The sequence below is a fragment of the Lepidochelys kempii genome, chromosome 1 (assembly GCF_965140285.1).
Source record: "Lepidochelys kempii isolate rLepKem1 chromosome 1, rLepKem1.hap1, whole genome shotgun sequence".
NCBI classification, from domain to species: Eukaryota; Metazoa; Chordata; order Testudines; family Cheloniidae; genus Lepidochelys; species Lepidochelys kempii.
In genome coordinates, this window is record NC_136380.1 from 27,828,681 (window position 1) to 27,848,645 (window position 19,965).

At 40.3% G+C, this 19,965-nt stretch overlaps 1 protein-coding gene across 4 annotated transcripts in view; it reads right to left on the minus strand.

Annotated features, from left to right (window-relative positions):
- SLC36A4 (solute carrier family 36 member 4) overlaps positions 1-19,965 on the minus strand; it is a 277,596-nt gene that overhangs the window by 225,643 nt on the left and 31,988 nt on the right. For all 4 annotated transcript variants that reach the window (XM_073336987.1, XM_073336956.1, XM_073336966.1 and 1 more), the window contains exons 2-6: positions 14,828-14,951; positions 13,862-13,952; positions 12,447-12,535; positions 9,745-9,840; positions 8,654-8,738 (exon numbers count right to left, since the gene is read on the minus strand). In XM_073336987.1, the coding sequence (XP_073193088.1) occupies positions 8,654-8,738; positions 9,745-9,840; positions 12,447-12,535; positions 13,862-13,952; positions 14,828-14,951 (485 nt within the window). The remainder of the gene's footprint in view (positions 1-8,653; positions 8,739-9,744; positions 9,841-12,446; positions 12,536-13,861; positions 13,953-14,827; positions 14,952-19,965) is intronic.

Genomic DNA, 19,965 nt, shown 5'->3' on the forward strand with positions numbered 1-19,965 from the left:
CGTTCTGGTTAAACTTGGATTTATGCTGGAAATGGCCCACCTTGATTATCATACACATTGTAAGGAGAGTGGTCACTTTGGATAAGCTATTACCAGCAGGAGAGTGAGTTTGGGGAGGGGGGGGTGAGAAAATCTGGATTTGTGCTGGAAATGGCCCACCTTGATTATCATGCACATTGTAGGGAGAGTGGTCACTTTGGATAAGCTATTACCAGCAGGAGAGTGAGTTTGTGTGTGTGTGTGTTTTGGGGGGGGGTGGTGAGAAAATCTGGATTTGTGCTGGAAATGGCCCACCTTGATTTTCATACACATTGTAAGGAGAGTGGTCACTTTGGATAAGCTATTACCAGCAGGAGAGTGAATTTGTGGGGGGGGGGGGGGGCAGAGGGTGAGAAAACCTGGATTTGTGCCGGAAATGGCCCAACTTGATTATCATACACATTGTAAGGAGAGTGATCACTTTAGATAAGCTATTACCAGCAGGAGAGTGGGGTGGGAGGAGGTATTGTTTCATGGTCTCTGTGTATATAATGTCTTCTGCAGTTTCCACAGTATGCATCCGATGAAGTGAGCTGTAGCTCACGAAAGCTTATGCTCAAATAAATTGGTTAGTCTCTAAGGTGCCACAAGTACTCCTTTTCTTTTTGCAAATACAGACTAACATGCCTGTTACTCTGAAATCTAAGAAATCCAGTGGCTTTTGGGCATGTCACTCCCTTAGGTTCCTTTGAAAGTCTCAGCCACCATAAATATTTAACATAACATACAGCATTTGAGCAGTGGAAGCACACACATGCTTGCTATGCTAACATACCTTGCATCGTATGTAAATATTTTAGCCTGTTATGCCATTCAAAAATGCATCCTGCTATAAAATAGATAAGACAGAAAGAGATATTGCAGGGACAGAATGGTAATCTTTTTAAAACCCTCCAGTTTTAATTTAGCTTTCTGCCAAAATAATTTCAAGTATTATTTTTCCTCTTAAAACAAGAAGAAATATTTTTTAAGAAATCCACACACACAATTTTCGCTTTATACAGACAAACCTCAGTAAGGAGTTCCTAAAAAACAGAGATCTCTCGTTTTTCTATTAGCTGAATTGCAAATAAAGTGGTGCTTAGTGGGAAAATATTGCTTGAATTCACAATGTTTTATATTTCATAAATCATTAGGGAAGTTCAAATCTATTCAGATCCCTACATGGTACCCATGCTATGTTATCTGAACACCTTTCACCTTTACGTTATGTAACAAGGGGGTGGTCATATTAATGTCTTTCATATTTACTCATCCTGTGTTTGGCTGACAGACACAACGGACTCATGTACCCACAAAGATACATCACATGTACACACATACAAATAATCCACAGCTGTCCTTAGATGAACACTGATGCAGATATCTGCAAAGTGATGGCTGACAAACACTATCACACTCTGGGATACCCAAATCCAAAGCTGTAACCTCCAGAGGTGGCCAGAGCAATCAACACAGGTTGTAAGTGTTTGGTGTGAGATGTCTGCCTTCTGCTTCCCTAAATCTGTCAGTGTGTCTACAGTGTGGTAGGGCTATTCCTCCAAAGCTTCTGACATTTCCCCAGAGTTGGGGGAGCAGAGGCCTTGCCATTGGTATGGGAGTCTGAAACATATATTTTCCCATAAAATGCAGTTTATATAGATGAGGGACAAGGGGACAGAAACATAATATGGACACTGCCCCTTTTTGAAGGCACCCTCTCCTGGCAGAAGAAAGTGAGAGAGAAGAACCATTAATGAAGGCTGATTCTACCAGGGAAGAGTAGGCCTTGATGCCTCCCCTCACAAAGAGGTACACAACCTGTAGAAAACTAAGAAGGTTAGTAAAGCTGATATTTTTAGGTCCCTTTAATGAAAATAGATCATTCAACTGCAGTTGAGGGCAATATTAAACAATATCACCTGTTACTTTCTTTCAGGAAATATTTTTCCTGATGTTCATCTCAGTCAATACTTGTACATTGTATCCCGGCCTCTGGGAAATACAGTGTAGTTTCTGTTTGCTAATTAAACCTACCTGATATTTGCGGTGCTTAAAAAAACCCACTACACCAAGGAACTTTTCCTTCCAGTTCAGGACAAAAAGAAATTTCAAAATGTCAGAATTTCCTAGGGAAAGAAAATTCTGAGTTTCAACCAGTTTTAATATTGAAATGTATACTTTTGCATAAGCTAAACTAGATAAGGCAGACTCACCTTCAGTTAGAAAAAGAACACACAATGGGGAAAGAGGAATAGGCTATCCCAGCACAAGGTACCTTTATTGCAGTCTAACTGTTCCCACACTAAAAGCTGTACTAGTATAACTATTTGAAGTTAAAAAAAAATTAACACCCCTAACCAAAATAGTTTCGGAACAAAAACAGTGCATAGACTAGACCTAAGGCTTTGTCTAGACAAGTTGTCAGAGATGGCCACTGAAGTCACATTGACCCTTGATAGCTTTCTTTCAAAGGTGTACTCGCCAATGTCAAAGACTACATTTCAGAGACCACCCTGCTCAACATGTGAAAAAATGGCTTCTGCTGAGCCATACACGTTGCTTATTGAGGAAGTAAGTTTTGTGTTGCTGGTGAGATTTTTTCTATTGCTGGTGAGAGTTTTCAGGGGAGAGGGATAGCTCAGTGGTTTGAGCATTGGCCTGCTAAACCCAGGGTTATGAGCTCAATCCTTGAGGGGGCCATTTAGGAGCTGGAGCAAAAATTGGGGATTGGTCCTGCTTTGAGCAGGGGGTTGGACTAGATGACCTCCTGAGGTCCCTTCCAACCCTCATATTCTATGATTCTATAGCTGAAACTCACACCTGCACCTTCCTTGGATATTTAAAGTTTCAGAAAGTTATGAATATATGGAAATTTTAAAAACTCAACTTCAATAGTCCCTCTGCTTAACCACTGTTATTAGGTCTGGTCTATACACTTTTTTTTTGTTTGTACTGATGTAACTATTTTGGCTAGGGGTGTGATTTTTTTTTTAAACCAAAACAGATATACCAGTATAAAGACACTTAAACCAGTATAACTTATTCCCTTTCTGTATGGATAAATCCATGCTGGTAAAAAGCACCTTTATACCTGTAAAACTGCCTCCACCATGAGATGGTGAGGAGTTGTAGTGCTTTAACTTTTCTGGTATAGTTAAAGTGGCACGACTTTTCTGTTTAGACAAGGCCTTAGCAGTTTACCATAGGCATCACAGAAGAGGATGGCTTTGAAAAAGGTCAGGGTAGTGGTTCTGCAAATGGCTTCAGAGAGGGCAAACAACATGGATGGGGTAGCCAAGGAGAGGTGAGCAAACAGGCTATGGAGGCTAACATTACTTGCAGAGGAAAGGAAGCACAATATGATGACACAAGATTCAAGAGCAGACAAGAAAGGAAAAGGAGTAACTTTTCATTTTGCTGCTCCGAGTGGAGTGGCATGGAGGAGAGACTGAGTGAGAGAGCAACATGCGAAACCCACACTGAAATTTCAGTTCCTAACTTTGTGCTGTTCACGTGCAGGCTATTGTATCATTGCTCAACCTTGTCTTTGTGAGTAGCACTAAAAACCACCACTGAACTTTTAAACAAGTCAATAAATATGAAATAACAATGTGCACCAGTTTCCCTGGCTTATATGCTGCGTAGGGTGACACAAGTTTGCCACTGATTATGTTAAGATGGACTGAATATGACACATCCTTTACCTAACCTACTCTCCTTCACAATATCAGACTCGATATAATCTTAGACAGCTATTCCTGCTAACAGTTGTTTTTAAACTACTGCAGTTTGCCTCTAGTGCGTCATTGCATTTCAGTTAGTCGTACTGGGCTAAGACACATCTGACATTACCCCTTGCCTTTTCTTTCCTATCAACGGAGCATAGTAACTCGCAAACATACTATCAGTTTAGACAATTCTCTCCAGTCAAATGTCACACACAGTCAGTAGGCGCAGTGCTGTAAAAACACATGGGTCTCCAATGCCTACATAATCTCTTCCTCCCCAAATCTTCTCCGTTATGATTAAGCATGCAGCAGATTTTCTCAATGGTAAAAGTCAGCTCAAGAATGTGTTACAACAAGGTATGTTTGCTATTGAGCATCACCTCTTGCCTTCATTGCACTGACACAAAGAAGGCTGGATTTCTACTAAAGAAAAGTATCCTCAGCTTTTCGAGAATTTCAACAAAGAACAGAATCTCAAGTTTGTTTTTACGTTGACCATAACATACATGAAGAGAAAGCTTAGTTGCAAAGTCAAGCGCTCAAAAATTAGGAAGTGCCCAAATTAGGGTTCCTCACACTACCTTGTGTCAGGTTTCAGAGTAACAGCTGTGTTAGTCTGTCTTTGCAAAAAGAAAAGGAGTACTTGTGGCACCTTAGAGACTAACCAATTTATTTGAGCATGAGCCTGTGAGCTGTAGCTCACGAAAGCTCATGCTTAAATAAATTGGTTAGTCTCTTAGGTGCCACAAGTACTCCTTTTCTTTTTACTACCTTGTGTGTATGCACTGTGTTACAGTCTTTAATTATAGTGGTTAAAATTTGGCAAAGTTATAAGCAACAAAAAATAGGGTCTTACAATGGGAAGTTTCAAGCAACCTTAATAGCTAGAACCAGAAGATATATAATGCATTTTATATGGAAGGAAACTGTATTGAATCCCTTACAGGATTGGAAAGAGAAAGCAAACATTTAGACCTACACACAATGCTTACCATAGTTAGTAAATGCTTATTTAGAAGGGATTTGGACTGATGATGACTCGCTGCATATGCCAGGCTCTTTATAAAATATTTGTCAACCTTTTGTTTTGCAAGATAGCAAGACAGCAAACTCAACATAGGAAAATGCAAAGTTTTTTGGAGAAAGTACAAGGTTTTGGCCAAGATTTTGAAAATCAGAAGTCCTGAATACCCAACTGCTCCCATTAAGGCAAATTTTAAAAAATATTGGCCTTTCTTCATTGAAAATTGACCATTTATTCTCCACCATTTTGTATTATTTAACTCTTAATGATTTGTGGATGCAAGCTGTACAAGAAATACTACAACAAATAAAGTTGCACAATTGAAAGAACTCAGCTGATGCAGCACATGAAAAGTTACGTTTACAAACATTTATCTGGCATCTACTACCCTAGTACCTGGGACTCCGAAGTGGTTAAGGATCAAAGGTTTGTGTGAATTATTTACTTTATACACAGATGTTCCTGACCCTCTATGTCCCCTCCGGAGCTCTATTTATCATTTAAGGGGACACAGTTATGTGTTAACATTGAAATAATTGAAGAGTGATGCCACTCCAGCAAGATACCACAGGGTATGTCTACACTGAAATTAAACACCCCTGGCTGGCCTGTTTCAACTGGCTCAGGCTTGTGAGGCTCAGGCTGCAGGGCTGTGGGGTCCCAGAGCCCGGACACCAGCCCAAGCCCAAATGTCTACACCGCAATCAAAAATAGCCCAAGCCATTTGAGCCCATATCAGCTGACACAGGCCAGCCACAGGTGTTTAACTGAAGTATAGACATACACGGAGAGACTGGTCAGCCTTTGTGACAGGCTCTGGTTCAAGCATTCCATTTTTTTTATGGAGACAATAGTAGCAACTGTTTACACCAGCCTCATCCACAAATTTGGCACAATTACTCTTCATTGGACCACTTAAATTTCCATGTAACATTTAAAGAAAAATATTTACTAACTCTGTAGAGGAAATATTTTAAAAGGCTACTTAACTAATATTTCCCTTCCATTTTCCCTCTACACATTTCTTTGGATTCCTCTAGCTAAACAATTGCAGTTCCCACACAAGCATATTCAGCTAACATTTCCAACATAAGCCAATTCTGAAATTTTAAAACTAACACACAAGCTATTCTCCCATTCGATATAACCAATTTGAGCTACACTAAGATTAGCCAATGGAACTGTCCGACTCTGTCAGCTACATCCATTTTCAACATCTTGCTTCCCAGAGTCACCATCTCCACTCTTTCCAGAGACCGCATGGAGCTATGCTACATAGCAGGGGATAGGGGAAGGTTGATAATGGGGCTTTGAGGGAGGGCAAGAAAGGAGAGTGAGGTTTGTATGTGGGGGGAAGGGCTGACTGGGTTTGGGGAGCACAGCTGTATAGGAGATCCCCATGCCTTTGCACCAAGACTGATGTCAATGCAGAGACATGTGGCTCCGTAGTGCTTCAACCTCAGCTCTCCAGCACACTACACACCAGCACCAGGGAAGCCAAGCTTGGAAATATCAGCTGTTCAAGGGATCACTACGGTGTTGCTGTGCCAGTGCCCTGGGGGCGCCAGAACAGCCAAGTCAGGAGTCCTCCAAACTAATGCTTTGTGTGGAGGAAGCAGTGTCATGGGTGAGGTCATGAGGAGAGGAAATCAAGGTGGTAAATTGGGTGCAAGAGTTGGGTGAGAACTAATTATTCCGTGGCTTTTAATGCTTGTGTTAATGGTATGTGCAACTAAGCAACTTAAATGCTTTTTCACAAAGTTTGGCTTTGGAGAGAATCAATGCATTATATATTTAAAGCAGTACAAATTTAGGTCCTTTGGTGCCCTCTACAGGACAGAGTTCTGCAATATAGATCTTTGTGGCTGTGAAGGAGACAGCTTCTTATCTCCTTATCATACCATGGGAGAGAAGAACTTCAATTCAAATCAAATTAATTGAAAAGTGAAACCTCTGAATTTTTGATAAGTTTGATTCAATTACAGAGTACATTTCATATTTCCTTGTGGCTGTTTCTCTTGCCTAGGATGAATTTGTTACTGGATCTCTCCCCAGGGTTAAACTCCTGGGGGAAGGTAGCAAAGTATTTCTTGTGAAGGCCCCTCTGTCTGAAATCCTGTAATAAATGAGGACCCAATTTTAATGGCCTTTAGAAGTGATGCAAGACACATCTGATTAGTCTTGTTTTTGCTTATAGGGTCAGTAACTAGGAAGATGTCATTGGTAGGCAGCAATGGGTCTGCTTACCTATTTGATGGCAATTGTTTGGACTTGAACTTTATACTATGATGGATGCAATAAAAATTCACACTGAGAGAGTGGGGCCAGAGAAGGAAGAGACATACTACTGAAAATAATATGCACGCTGAGATTACGAGGCATTAGAATGGTAAAATACATTTTTATAATATGGTCTCACAACTACTGAATATCAGGAGCAGAGGCCCAAATCATAGTATATATAAACTGCATATGCAGATACTTTGCATTTTTATAGCAACTTACATCAGAGGATCTTAGAGCACTTCCCACAACACTTCTAAGAGAAAGGTAAGATACCTCGGGACCACTTCAGCCACCAGTGAAGTATAACCAGTAGCAGTTTCAAAGCATACAGCTGTATTGCAGAATTGTCTAAGATAGGACATTAAGAACATCATATCTGATTGAAATTGGAGCTGGATTGTAGGGTAATTACCTGAGCTGAAAATTGTCAAGAAGCCCATGTTTAATGCCTCCATTCATTTGGGGGAATGCGGGACCTTGTAGAAATGTAATGTAGTCAGGATCTAACTTTATGTCTCATCTAAGAGATAATGGTTCTTTGGGTAACAGTTCAGCACATTGCAAAAGTGTACAGTGCCATCTGCTGAATATCACCTGTAGCTCTCAGGTGTCTTATGGAGGTCTCCCATCCTAGTACTGAAATGGCCCAACCTTACTTAGCTTTTAGAGTCTAGCAGGATTACAGCATTACTGCAGGGCTGGTTGTTACTGAAGCAGAACGCCTCATAATCTACATGTAAATCAACTACTCCCATTTCACTCAGGTGATACCTTAAATTTGTGTGGAGGGAGGCTTCAGACACTTGCTGGAAGATATCATTAACCATAAACAATGTTGTCCATCTTCCCCAGTTCTTTACAGAATGCCTTTCCAATTGCCTAACAGCTTTTTCCATTCTCTGAGATGTGGCGCACACTGCTGCAGAGCTCAGAAAATAAACTGCTTTGCGTGTGGGCTCACACAAAGTACATAACTATCGTTAACTACAATCTTCAGGGCAGGGACTGTGTCTTTCTCTGCATTTGGAAACTTCCTAGCACTATTTTGGACATTATTGCAAACTAAATAATAAATAACAATTGCTACATATTGAGAGCAAGGTTGGGCCCAAGATCTGGATATGGAAAGAATATGTGTATACTGTACAAGAGATTACACACATTTTGGAGCACAAATCCTAAGAGTTTATGGTACACTACTCATTTTGTGCATGAAGAAACCATTATCTTATTGTAAAATTTGGCAGAACTCCTCTTATCTTTCTAACACTGTTTAGCTGTGTGTAAAATAATTACATCCCATGGTTAAATTGTGAGATTAAGTGTTGAAATTTAAGAAAAACTGGAGGTCATTGATGTTGCAGCTGCTTACACAAGCACTGGATTTGGTTTAACCTACAAAGCAAGTGGATCACTTTGTACAAAAGTTAATTAGTGAGGTATCTTTGGGGGAAAGCAAGGTAGAGTTTACACTGTATGTATTCTCATTACATGCATTATATGAATGGTATATTTGACATGGATGCAGAAAGGAAATAAAGCCGGAAATAAAAAGCTGCAAACAAAATTATTCCCATACAATGCTTTTACTCACTTGTTTCACATTTTCTGCTAAGAACACAACATAAACGCTGCAAAATCCCAGCTGTGTAATCACAAGAAAAAAGTCAACGATACACCTAGGTGGGAGAAAAAAAACACACACACACACACACATATTGAAGTTATGATATTAAAAGGTTTTCAAACAATTAACCCATTTCCAAATGGCATACATCTAGTGCTCCTTTTTATAGTGAGGTGGAAACAACAGCTTCAAAACACCAGGTTAAACTCTGGGGCACTGAAAAGCAGGTTCTTCTGCAAACGAAACATTGCATTCCTATAAAATAATCACCAAAAAATCTGAAAAAATTAATTCACGTTTTATACAATAACCAAAACACACTGCACACTATTGCTGCATCCTTGAAAATAGTAGGGCAAAGACATTTTCCTTGTGGAAAGAAGAAATTCTTTATATATGCTTATTAAAACAAATATTTATATTTAACAGCTCTAAAGTTTTGGATTTCATTATTATCTCACAATACCATAACCATTATTTAGTCTGCTGCATTATGACTCTGTTTTATAGATGGCAAAGGAAAATGACTGAGTTTCTCAAAGGGAAAAAAAATTCAGAGACAGACAACAAGTTATTAACATTTTTGTTTCATTAACATGAAATATAATAAAGATTGAACATCAAATGCAAACTACAGAGTAAAGACATGTCAAAGAATAGGTAGCTCCCTTTCAGGATGGATATATTATACCAGTCATTTAAGTATGCACTACAGAGTTGCTTAGAGTGAACCTTTATATGGAGGAATGTGTTTGTGGTAAAACAGAACTGAAATCCTAAATTGTTTTAATACATTAGAATGTGCAGAATGCGATTCTGGTTATACCAAATTTCTACTTATAGAGTGAAACTGAAGTAAATTTTCCTCCCACAGAACTTTAAAACTAAGTGCTTGACTGTGGGAATTACACTCTCACCCCTTCCACACAAGATGTATAAAGTTTTTGCTAATCCACAGAAAGCAATATCATGGTAGAAAGGTAAAATTCTAATATTTCACAGTTTATCCATTCCTTTTAATATTTCATTTATTAAATTAAATGCTGCAACAACCTTACCTTCCCCAGGAAGCTCTTTTTTGAAGGATGTTTAGGGGCCCTACTTCCATGGCGTAACTAACTGTGTCACTGTACCCTAATGAGGTCTTTTTCAATCTGAAATGGAAGAACAGAGAGAAGTTGATAGAAAATATCAAGGCCTAAAATATGATATTCTCTGCCATAGCTTGAAAATTTGTGGACTTTTAGCATCTAAGCCATGATTCTGGTCCCAGTTAAGTCAATAGAGCAGGATCAGGTTTTTAAAGCACAGGTTTCTTATGGCATATCTACAAAAGTACTTACTGCATGGCACAGTGGGGTGTAAATCTACAGTGCTCCAGCATGCTGTGCACTGTCCACATAGACCCAGCTGATGCGAACTAAAAAGTTCTCAATAACTTTGAGAGTATGTTAGTACGTGGCATGCTGAAGCACCATAGATTTACACCTCAGCTTGTCATGCAGTAGGTGCTCATGCAAACATACCCTGAGGGAACTGGTCTCCAGAAGGCGTGAATGCAAACATGGTGACTGACTTTGGGATTCTGGTGAGAGGTACAGCTCCACCACACTTAAAAGTGAACTCTTTGCCTTATATCTATCTAGAAAGCCCATTTATGAATGAGGTAAAAATTATTGATTCATAAATTCAAAAGGCCAGAAGGGACCACTGTGATCATCTATTCTGACCTCCTGCATAACACAGACCAGAAGATTTCCGTGAAATAATTTTTTTTGAACTAGAGCATATCTTTTAAAAAGCATCCAATCTTGAAGAATCTGAGAATCTACCACAACCCTTAGTAAATTGTTCCAATGATTAATTACACTCACAGTTAAAAAATTACAATTTATTTCCAGTTTGAATTTGTCTAGCTTCAACTTCCAGCCGATGGATCTTGTTCTACTTTTGTCTGCTATTCCAAAGACCCCATTATCAAATATTTGTTCCCTATGAAGATACTTACATATTGTGATCAAGTTGCCCCTTAACTTTCTCTTGGTTAAGATAAATAGATTGAGCTTCCAGAGTCTATCACTATAAGGCATGTTTTCTAATACTTTAATCATTTTCATGCCTCTTCTCTGAACTTTCTCCAATTTATTGACAGATGAAGTAAGGCAGGATACAGTCCCTAGAGAGAGGTTATATCCCATTAAACTGGCCAAAAGGACAAGAATAATTCTGTGTTTTTACACATCAAATACATTTTGATTGTTCCTTTTCACTGAGATAGAAAACCAGCAATTGTGTTCAACCACATAACAATCCTATGCTTGATGATGAGATAGATATTTGTTAAGAAAAATCAATATTAGTTGTGAGATTCTAAGGCGATCCATCTGTGAATATGAGAGAGAAATACACACTTCCCCCACCAGGAGTGTGACATTTGACTCCTCAACTGCATCATTTTAATATATTTCTTCCAGAATCTAAATGTAAAAATAACTAATTTTCCCTCAATCCAAGAAGACAGTGGTATTATATTTTTATCAGCGCGATTTAGTAGTAATTCATACTCCACTCTCCATAAAAGTGGGGTCATTTATAAAATGAATGCTTTTCAAAAGTTCTAGAATTATACTGCAGGTGGGAAATGTAGAAAATGCTTTGCACTTGCCATCCAGTTTTCTATTTTAAACCACTATTTACTCAATATGCCAAGCTGCTTGGCAATGTTTTTCTGGATCTGGCTAATCAGTGCAAATGCCACCAGTACAGTAGTTCCATCATTGAAAAAACCCTGTCTCTCTTGCTTTTCCTGTAAGCAGCAGATAAATTACAGAACTTAAACTTAGGACCCTAGAGTAGCACACCTGCATGGGAACCAAAATCATTCCTTTGGATTACAAAGGTGCCTGTTCCCTTACAGACTAGAAAAATTGATCTAATATGAGCTCTCATAGCACTAAACATTTCCCATACATTGACTTTGCACAAGGAAACTGGAAGGAATACCTTTTTGCAAAAAGGTCATGGTCCTTGACAATGGCCCTTGATCATCCGGTCCTCTCAGCACTCTACTTTTTCTCCTCACACTGCCAAAAGGATGCAATATTCAAAAAATGTTGGGAAGGTGGTGGGAGAGGGTGTGTTAGTTGGACTGAAATGCTTGTAATTTAAAATGCTCTGCCAGAGAAGCTGTTGCTTTTGGATTCTTCCCAAAATGCATCTGTCTCATCTTCTCTCAGCCACTCACTTTTACTATTAGATTGTTACTCTCTCATTTCTTTTTCTACCCCATTTTTAATCTCTTTCTCTGACCTCTCTTTTCTCCATTATCTCTCCTTGTTTTGCTCAGACTCCTTCACTCTTAAAATTAGGGCTAAACAACTAGAACTGCAGTGAGAGAGACAGGGGTTGTTTTCCATTTATGGGTATGGAATAAGGTGCAAATCCATCCAAGATGAACCAGCCTAGTTTAGAACACATGAATAGTAGGCAGAAAATGAACTGTATTTAAACAAATATTGTTCAAAACATTCTAGAAAAGACGATGCCAAACAAGTAAGCATTCCTGCATGCCAGCTAGAAGCCATCATTGGTAGTTGCACCAAAAGAAGTTACATGCTCCTTCCTCCTGGGCTCTGACAGATACCTCTGAAGAGATTATTAGAGCACCAAGACATTTTGCAGACTGAAGACATGAAATGAAACAGAGTAAAAAATTGAGGGACTTCAGATGCCATAATGTAACAAATAGCTCCACATTTACCTCTGACACAGATGGTGGCTGCATCGTACCAAGATGTGCATACAATGAACAGATATAATTCCTATAAGCACAAGGCTGATTGGTCCAAGCTATATGGAGAAAGAAAGTAGGAAATGAGGTGTAAATACCTGAAATCCTCTAAGAAGAGTCATTTTCACAGAAATATAGAGGGGGGAAAAAAACTCTTTAAATGACATTTCACATTTTATCAAATAAGGATCACCTCCATAAAAGTTTGAAACAAATATGGTAAATAGAAAAACAACTAAGTACTGCAAGTCCAAACAAGTTTTGATTGCTAGCTTAAGGACTCATGTGGCTTTTACATCAAGGACTGAGCAAAAGATGGGATGGTGAACAAAGGGAAAGAAGTAAATGCGGGTAAAGATTTTATCCCAATAGCCACAATTTCACAAAAATATTTGCCATGAAAAATGTATCACACAAAAAAGATGTGATTTTGCACATTCAAACTTGTCCTCAATGCTGAGGGTCTTTTTCATTACAAGTCAGCATATTTGGTGCTGCTTAGTAGAGAAGATGATGTGGTCCCTGCCCAGAGGACCTAAAAACAATGATAAATATTACAAATAAGGGAAAACACTGGGACTGGTTGAAAATTTTTCATCAGAGCTATATTTTGGACAGAAAATTGGATTTTTGACTGAACAAAATTTTGCACAGAATATCTGCTTTTGACAGAAAATTTAAAAAAAAAATGTAAACCGAGCAGCCAGAAACTGAAAAATTTTCAGTTTTCAGCCAGAAATGGAACATTTTTATTTGGAAATGCTACCACGCTGCCTCAAGGGAGTTTTACTTTGGGTGCTTTATGCCCTCATTTTCCCCTATGGGCCAGGCTCCCCAACTGGACTATGTCTGCCATGATGCAAAGTGGCCATGAGGTTTCCATGAACCATCTCACCAGATCAGCAAGATGGTGCATCACAGGAGATGTAATCCAATTAAGGAGCCCAATCTATAGAACAGAAGGAGGAAATGAGGCATCCAAACTACAACTCACATTAGGCACCATGGCAGCATTTCTGAACCAAAAATTTTCGGTTTTCAATTTTTCACAGAAAACTTCACAGAAAGTTCACAGAATTTTTTTCAGGGGACAAAAACAAAACACACACACACACACTTTTCCAATCAGCTCTAGAAAATGCAGTGTATAGAGATTAATGTTACATAATGAGCCAATGGCCAGTTCAGGAATCCCAAATCCTAATCTCAAGTTCTAACTAGACTCTGGAAAGGAAAACTAAGATGATGCCCTGTTCAAGTTGATATTGACATAATAGATCATATAATCAAGTTACCTAGATTTTAGTTTTATCACTCTGAACTGCAGAGATGTGCTAACATTTTCTATGCATCTCTTCCAGATGTAAGGGGGAAAAAGCTCTTACCACAATGCCTGCATTTTTTATCGCAAGTGGAAGCCCTAGAAGCCCAGTTCCAATGTTTCCTTTAAGGAGATGAGTAAGTGTTTGTACAAACCTGAAAATACAAATAATACAGAGTCACAGTGGAGGCTTTGAAGAACATTCAGATAGCTTTTCACCAATCAGTTTATAGAATGTGAAGATAAAATTTATAAGCTTTAAATGTTTCAAGGTGATCAAGGCAGTCTTGTGAAAGATACACAGCAAAAATAGATCGGATGCTCAAAGCAAAAACAGTTTGGATACTCCTATCAGGGTCTGGATTTGAGTTCTGAGAGACTGAAGCCAGGTGTTCTCAGGGGAGTGGTCCCTGATCTGGAAATTCACTTCAATTGTTGGATTTCATCTTAATTGTGCAGTGAGACTCTCCTTTTGCCTGAGAGAGGGGCAACTAAGTGCAACAAGCTGATGCTGTGCTGATTTTTGCCTAAACTATTTTAAAAGTTATGCCTTTTAAATGGTTGTAGATGCAACCAGGAGTCTGACAAAGAGTAGCTTAAATAATATATCAAAGAAAACTTTTTCAGACCCCCAAATTAATCTACATTCAGGTTCATTAAACTTTATTTCCAAGGTCTTCTAGATGCTTCCCATATAATTGAAATAGTATTAAAATAAATTTGATTTGTTTTGTAATAAGAGTTCCTTAGACCCTGAGCAACTCAAACACTTTATATACAGTGCAGTCATTCAAAAAATGTCTTATTTTATCGTCAGTACACTGTCAAGTTCTGGAAATTGAGGGCCTACCCAAAATCGTCCTACACCAGAGCTTGGCTTACCAAAAAGCTGTCTGTGAGGATTCCCACAGCAGAATCATAAAGCCATGCTATAGTCATGGGGAAATCCCTTAAAAGCACAGAGATATTTCCAAAGATCAAGTCAAATGTAATAAATTTTAAAGAGAATGACATTTAAAACAGTACATACGTGATGCCCTCTTTATTATCAAGTTGGTAATGCTTCTCAACTGGCAACAATTCATTTTCATGCTCATCATCAGAGATGCTGTCCGAATTCTGTTCTCCAATTAAAGGCTTCATTACTTCCATGTCTGTACAATACAAGAAACCATTTTAGTACTATGACCAAATTTAGAAATATTCAGTAAATGAAACAGTTCCTAATCTTTTTCTGTAACTGTTGTTCTTCAAGATGTGTTGCACATGTCCATTCTGCTGTAGGTGTGTGCTTGGTCAACGCAAAAACTGAAAATCACTTTAGTCAGGAACTTTGGATGAGGTCAAAGGAAAACCTTGTCTCTAAAGATGATTGTATAAGGAGATTCTGATACTAAGGTTTGCAATTCCTCTACCCTCTTTCCTGAGGAAATAGCAATCAAGGCCACCTTCACAGAAAGGTGTAGCAGAGAACAGGTTGCGGGCAGCTCAAAGAGGAGATCCATCAACTTTGCTAGAACTAAATTTAAGTTCCACAGGGGAACCTGGGTGTGTACCTGTGGATATGATCTGTCCAAACCATTCAGAAATCTGATGAGCGTAGAGTTTGAAAAAAGTGATCGGTTATCGATGAAAGGGTGGAAAGCTGAAATAGCCACCAAGTGGACTCTGGTGGAACTGAACAGCTAATCCTTATCGTTTCAGAAACAAAAGATAGTCCGATATACGGTGAATATGAGCTTGAGCTGGGGAAATGCCTTTCTGGGTGAACCAAATGGGAGATCATATCTGCGTCTCGTGGGAATGACAAAGGAGGGCTAGTAAAGTCAAGAACCAATGTTGATGGGGCCATGCTGGGGCTACTAGTATACGGTGAGCACGGCCTTGCTTGACTTTAAACAAGACTTTGAACAGAAGCAGAACTGACAGGAAGGCATACAGCAGGCCTTTCGACTAGGGTAGGAAGAAATCATCTGTCAATGAAACAATGCTGTAACTCACTCGGAAACAAAAAACATGATGTTTTGTTTGTTCTTATTGCAAATAGGTCCATGTGGGGAATCCCCCACCAGTGGAAAATTGATCTGGATGAAGAGACCACTTGTGGTGACTTGTGAACGACCTGCTTAGGTGGTGTGCCCCACCACCATGTGCCTCCTGCACCCTAGAGGTTCCCAGAGCCCACCCCATCAGCCTTGTTCCCCCACCCTGAGCAGTCCCCGGAGCCCACCCTCCCAACCTCGTGTTCCCAGCCCTGAGTGGTCCCCAGAGTCCACCCACCCCATGGCCTCATGCGCCTTGCCCAGGAGCCCCCACCCAGTCTCATGCCTCTTACCACCGAGCAGTCTCTGGAGCCCCACACAGACACCCTGGCCTCATGCCGACTGTTCCCAAGTGGTCCCCAGAACCCCCCACCTTAGCCTCATGTCCTCCCCACCCCTGTCCTTCAAGGCCAGTCCCCGGAGCCCTCCCTCACCCCAACCGGCCTCTTTCCCTCCTCAGTCCCCTTCCAGTCATGCACTTCTGCCACATCTTGGAAGATGAAGTCACAGAGGATGAGTGAGGGAGATTGTGAGGAGAGAAAAAGAGAGAGCCACAGAGGAAAGCTGATGGAAAATAGTTAGGTGGACACTCAGCATTTCTATAGAATCTTGGGGGGGCGGGGAAATGTAAAGTGCTGTACAATCCATCCTCAACACTGTGGGTACTGTAAAGTATTATACTTGTTTTACAGATTGGAGATAACAGAGAGGTTAAATGACTTGCCCTACAGTACATAGTATGTCAGTTAGTTCTCACTGAAATGAGAAACCCAAAAATTGTTATTTCGGACATATCAGATATGGTATTTCTGAAATGAAAGTTTGTTCCCCAGGAACACCAGCTGCTGTGTGAGATTGTCATTCTTGTCAGTTTCACACAGCAGCACCCAAGGCTCCAAGTATCTGCAGTTCCAAGCCCTGCAATGCAGGCTGCCCTGGGGACACCAGCACTTCTACTCCTATGCAAGCCTGGAGACTGGAAACCCTAGTGTTCCCCCCACATGAAGCAGCCCATTTCAGGTTCCATGACAGTAAGCCTGGAAGCCCTGAGAGCCCCAGTTAGAGCTCTGGTTCTCAGCGCTTTCCAGACTCCCAGCTGTGAAGACAGGAGCTGAGTCCCAATTAGAAAGTCAAGGCTCCAAGAGTTTCCAGGCTCCCTGCCTCAGAACTGGGAGCCTATAGGTCCCAAGAGCCCAGGATCGAGCTGGGTCTCCCAGGCTCGAAGCTCCATAGCAGGGAACCTAGAAACCATGGAAACCCTGCCACACTGTCTGCCCCAAAGCCACAGACCCTGGAATCAGTGGGTCTGCACATGTGCCCCAGAACCACAGGCCCTGGAAGCAGTGGGGTCTGGACCTCTGTCCCTGTGTCATTGACCCTAGAAGCTCTGGGGTCCATGGCTCTGGGGCAGTCCCCTGAACTTTGTTTCATCAGAAAGTTTCTGACCAGTTCTACTCTCAAACATTTTCCAAAAAGGAAAAAGATGTTTGTCTCTGGAGTTTTATCAGTTTACTAGAGAAGTTAGATTGCATTAGCATGAGCAGAGCTGGCCACCTCCAAGAAAGTCCACCCAAAAGTCTCAACTACTGCAACATCTTCCTCTCCCCATGAAACCCACATTGCCTCACTCTAGTCGACACAAAATGCTACAATGAAAGTAATCTTCCCTGCTGGTTTTGATCACATAATTCCCCTCTCTGAATCCCTCCATTGTTGCATCAAATTCAAACTTCCTGTTATCACTTTCAAAGCTCTACGCATCCCTACTTATCTTAGATTTGCATCACTCCCCCATCTCCTCTGCTCTCACAATGTTTCCACAATTGACTACCATTTGCCAGCTTCTTACATAAAAATTTCTATGTGGTGCCCATGCATGGCATGCCTTTTCTGAGCTCCTCCACAAGACCCCTGCACTTTGTAGGGAGAAGTTTCACTTGAAGCCCCAGTTCTGCCATGCTACAGACAGAGAACTGATTGACATGTACAATAAGTACAGAAGAATTATATATTGTTTCCTATACTTGTAGCCTCTCTCTACTTGTCTTTCCACGTGTCCTTGGATTGTGAGCTCCTTCAGGAAAGAACCACCATTCCTTCTTGTCTATTTGGAACATCCCTTGCACGTCAACCTACCATAAAACCATACACTCCTTACACAGTCTAAACTTTTACTGAACTTCTGAGTATTCTTCTTTCCAATAAAAACAACGGGGAGTCCTCGTGGCACCTTAGAGACTAACAAATTCATTTGGGCATAAGCTTTCGTGGACTAGAACCCACTTCATGAGATGAATGGAGTGGAAAATACAGGAGGCAGGTATAAATACACAGCACATGAAAAGATGGGAGTTGCCTTACCAAGTGGGGGGTCAGTGTTAACGAGCCAATTCAATTAAGGTGGAAGTGGCCTATTCTCAACACTTAAAAGTGGCAATTCTTCAACAAAAATCTTCAAAAAAGACTCCAAAGAGAAACTGCAGAACTGGAATTAATTTGCAAACTGGACGCCATCAAATTAGGTCTAAATAAAGACTGGGAGTGTGTCATAAATATAAAGGGAAGGGTAAACCCCTTTGAAATCCCTCCTGGCCAGGGGAAAGCTCCTCTCACCTGTAAAGGGTTAAGAAGCTAAAGGTAACCTCGCTGGCACCTGACCAAAATGACCAATGAGGAGACAAGATACTTTCAAAAGCTGGGAGGAGGGAGAGAAACAAAGGGTCTGTGTCTGTCCGTATACTGGTTTCTGCCAGGGATAGACCAGGAATGGAGCCTTAGAACTTTTAGTAAGTAATCTAGCTAGGTATGTGTTAGATTATGATTTCTTTAAATGGCTGAGAAAAGAATTGTGCTGAATAGAATAACTATTTTCTGATAGTGATTGTCAGCCTACAGAAAAAGACAATTCCCTTGTCTCTGCTCTGGGCCCAAATTAAAGCAAAAAACCTCCAACTACTTGGAAACCTGCTTACCCAGCCCAAAGAAGAAAAAAAAATTCCTTTTCAAACCTGTGCTCCTTGTAAAACAAAAAAATTAAAATCCTAAAAAAAAAAACCCTGCCACTTTTGTCTCCAGCAAATGGGTAGAACACACCCCCCCTATTTACTTTTAGGAAGAAAAGAAAAAAAAACTCTGGGTTGGAAGACTGTGAATTTCCCTGCAGGAGTTAAGTACCCTGCCTCCAGGCAAAGAAAACCTGCAATTCACAAAGATAATCCCCTTTTGTCTCTGCTTGGCCACAAAGCAGAGACAAAACAATCTGCTTTCAGTTTCAACTGCTTTCTGGACTTCCTTTCCAAAGGAAAAAAGAATTTCTTTTTAAAATCTGTATTTCTAGTTCAAAAAATCTCAACTGGATCTCAAAATGATTTCAGGTTAATCCCACCACTATACCATGTCAAGGTTCCTCCCCCACTCTGAACTCTAGGGTACAGATGTGGGGACCTGCATGAAAAACCTCCTAAGCTTATCTTTACCAGCTTAGGTCAAAACTTCCCCAAGGTACAAAATATTACACCTGTTGTCCTTGGACTGGCCGCTACCACCACCAAACTAATACTGGTTACTGGGGAAGAGCTGTTTGGACGCGTCCTTCCCCCCAAAATACTTCCCAAAACCTTGCACCCCACTTCCTGGACAAGGTTTGGTAAAAAGCCTCACCAATTTGCCTAGGTGACTACAGACCCAGACCCTTGGATCTTAAGAACAATGAACAATCCTCCCAACACTTTCACCCCCCCTTTCCTGGGAAATGTTGGATAAAAAGCCTCACCAATTTGCATAAGTGACCACAGACCCAAACCCTTGGATCTGAGAACAATGAAAAAGCATTCAGTTTTTTACAAGAAGACTTTTAATAAAAAATAGAAGTAAATAGAAATAAAGAAATCCCCCCTGTAAAATCAGGATGGTAGATACCTTACAGGTTAGATTCAAAAACATAGAGAACCCCTCTAGGCAAAACCTTAAGTTACAAAAAAGATACACAGACAGAAATAGTTATTCTATTCAGCACAATTCTTTTCTCAGCCATTTAAAGAAATCATAATCTAACACATACCTAGCTAGATTACTTACTAAAAGTTCTAAGACTCCATTCCTGTTCTGTCCCTGGCAAGAGCAGCCT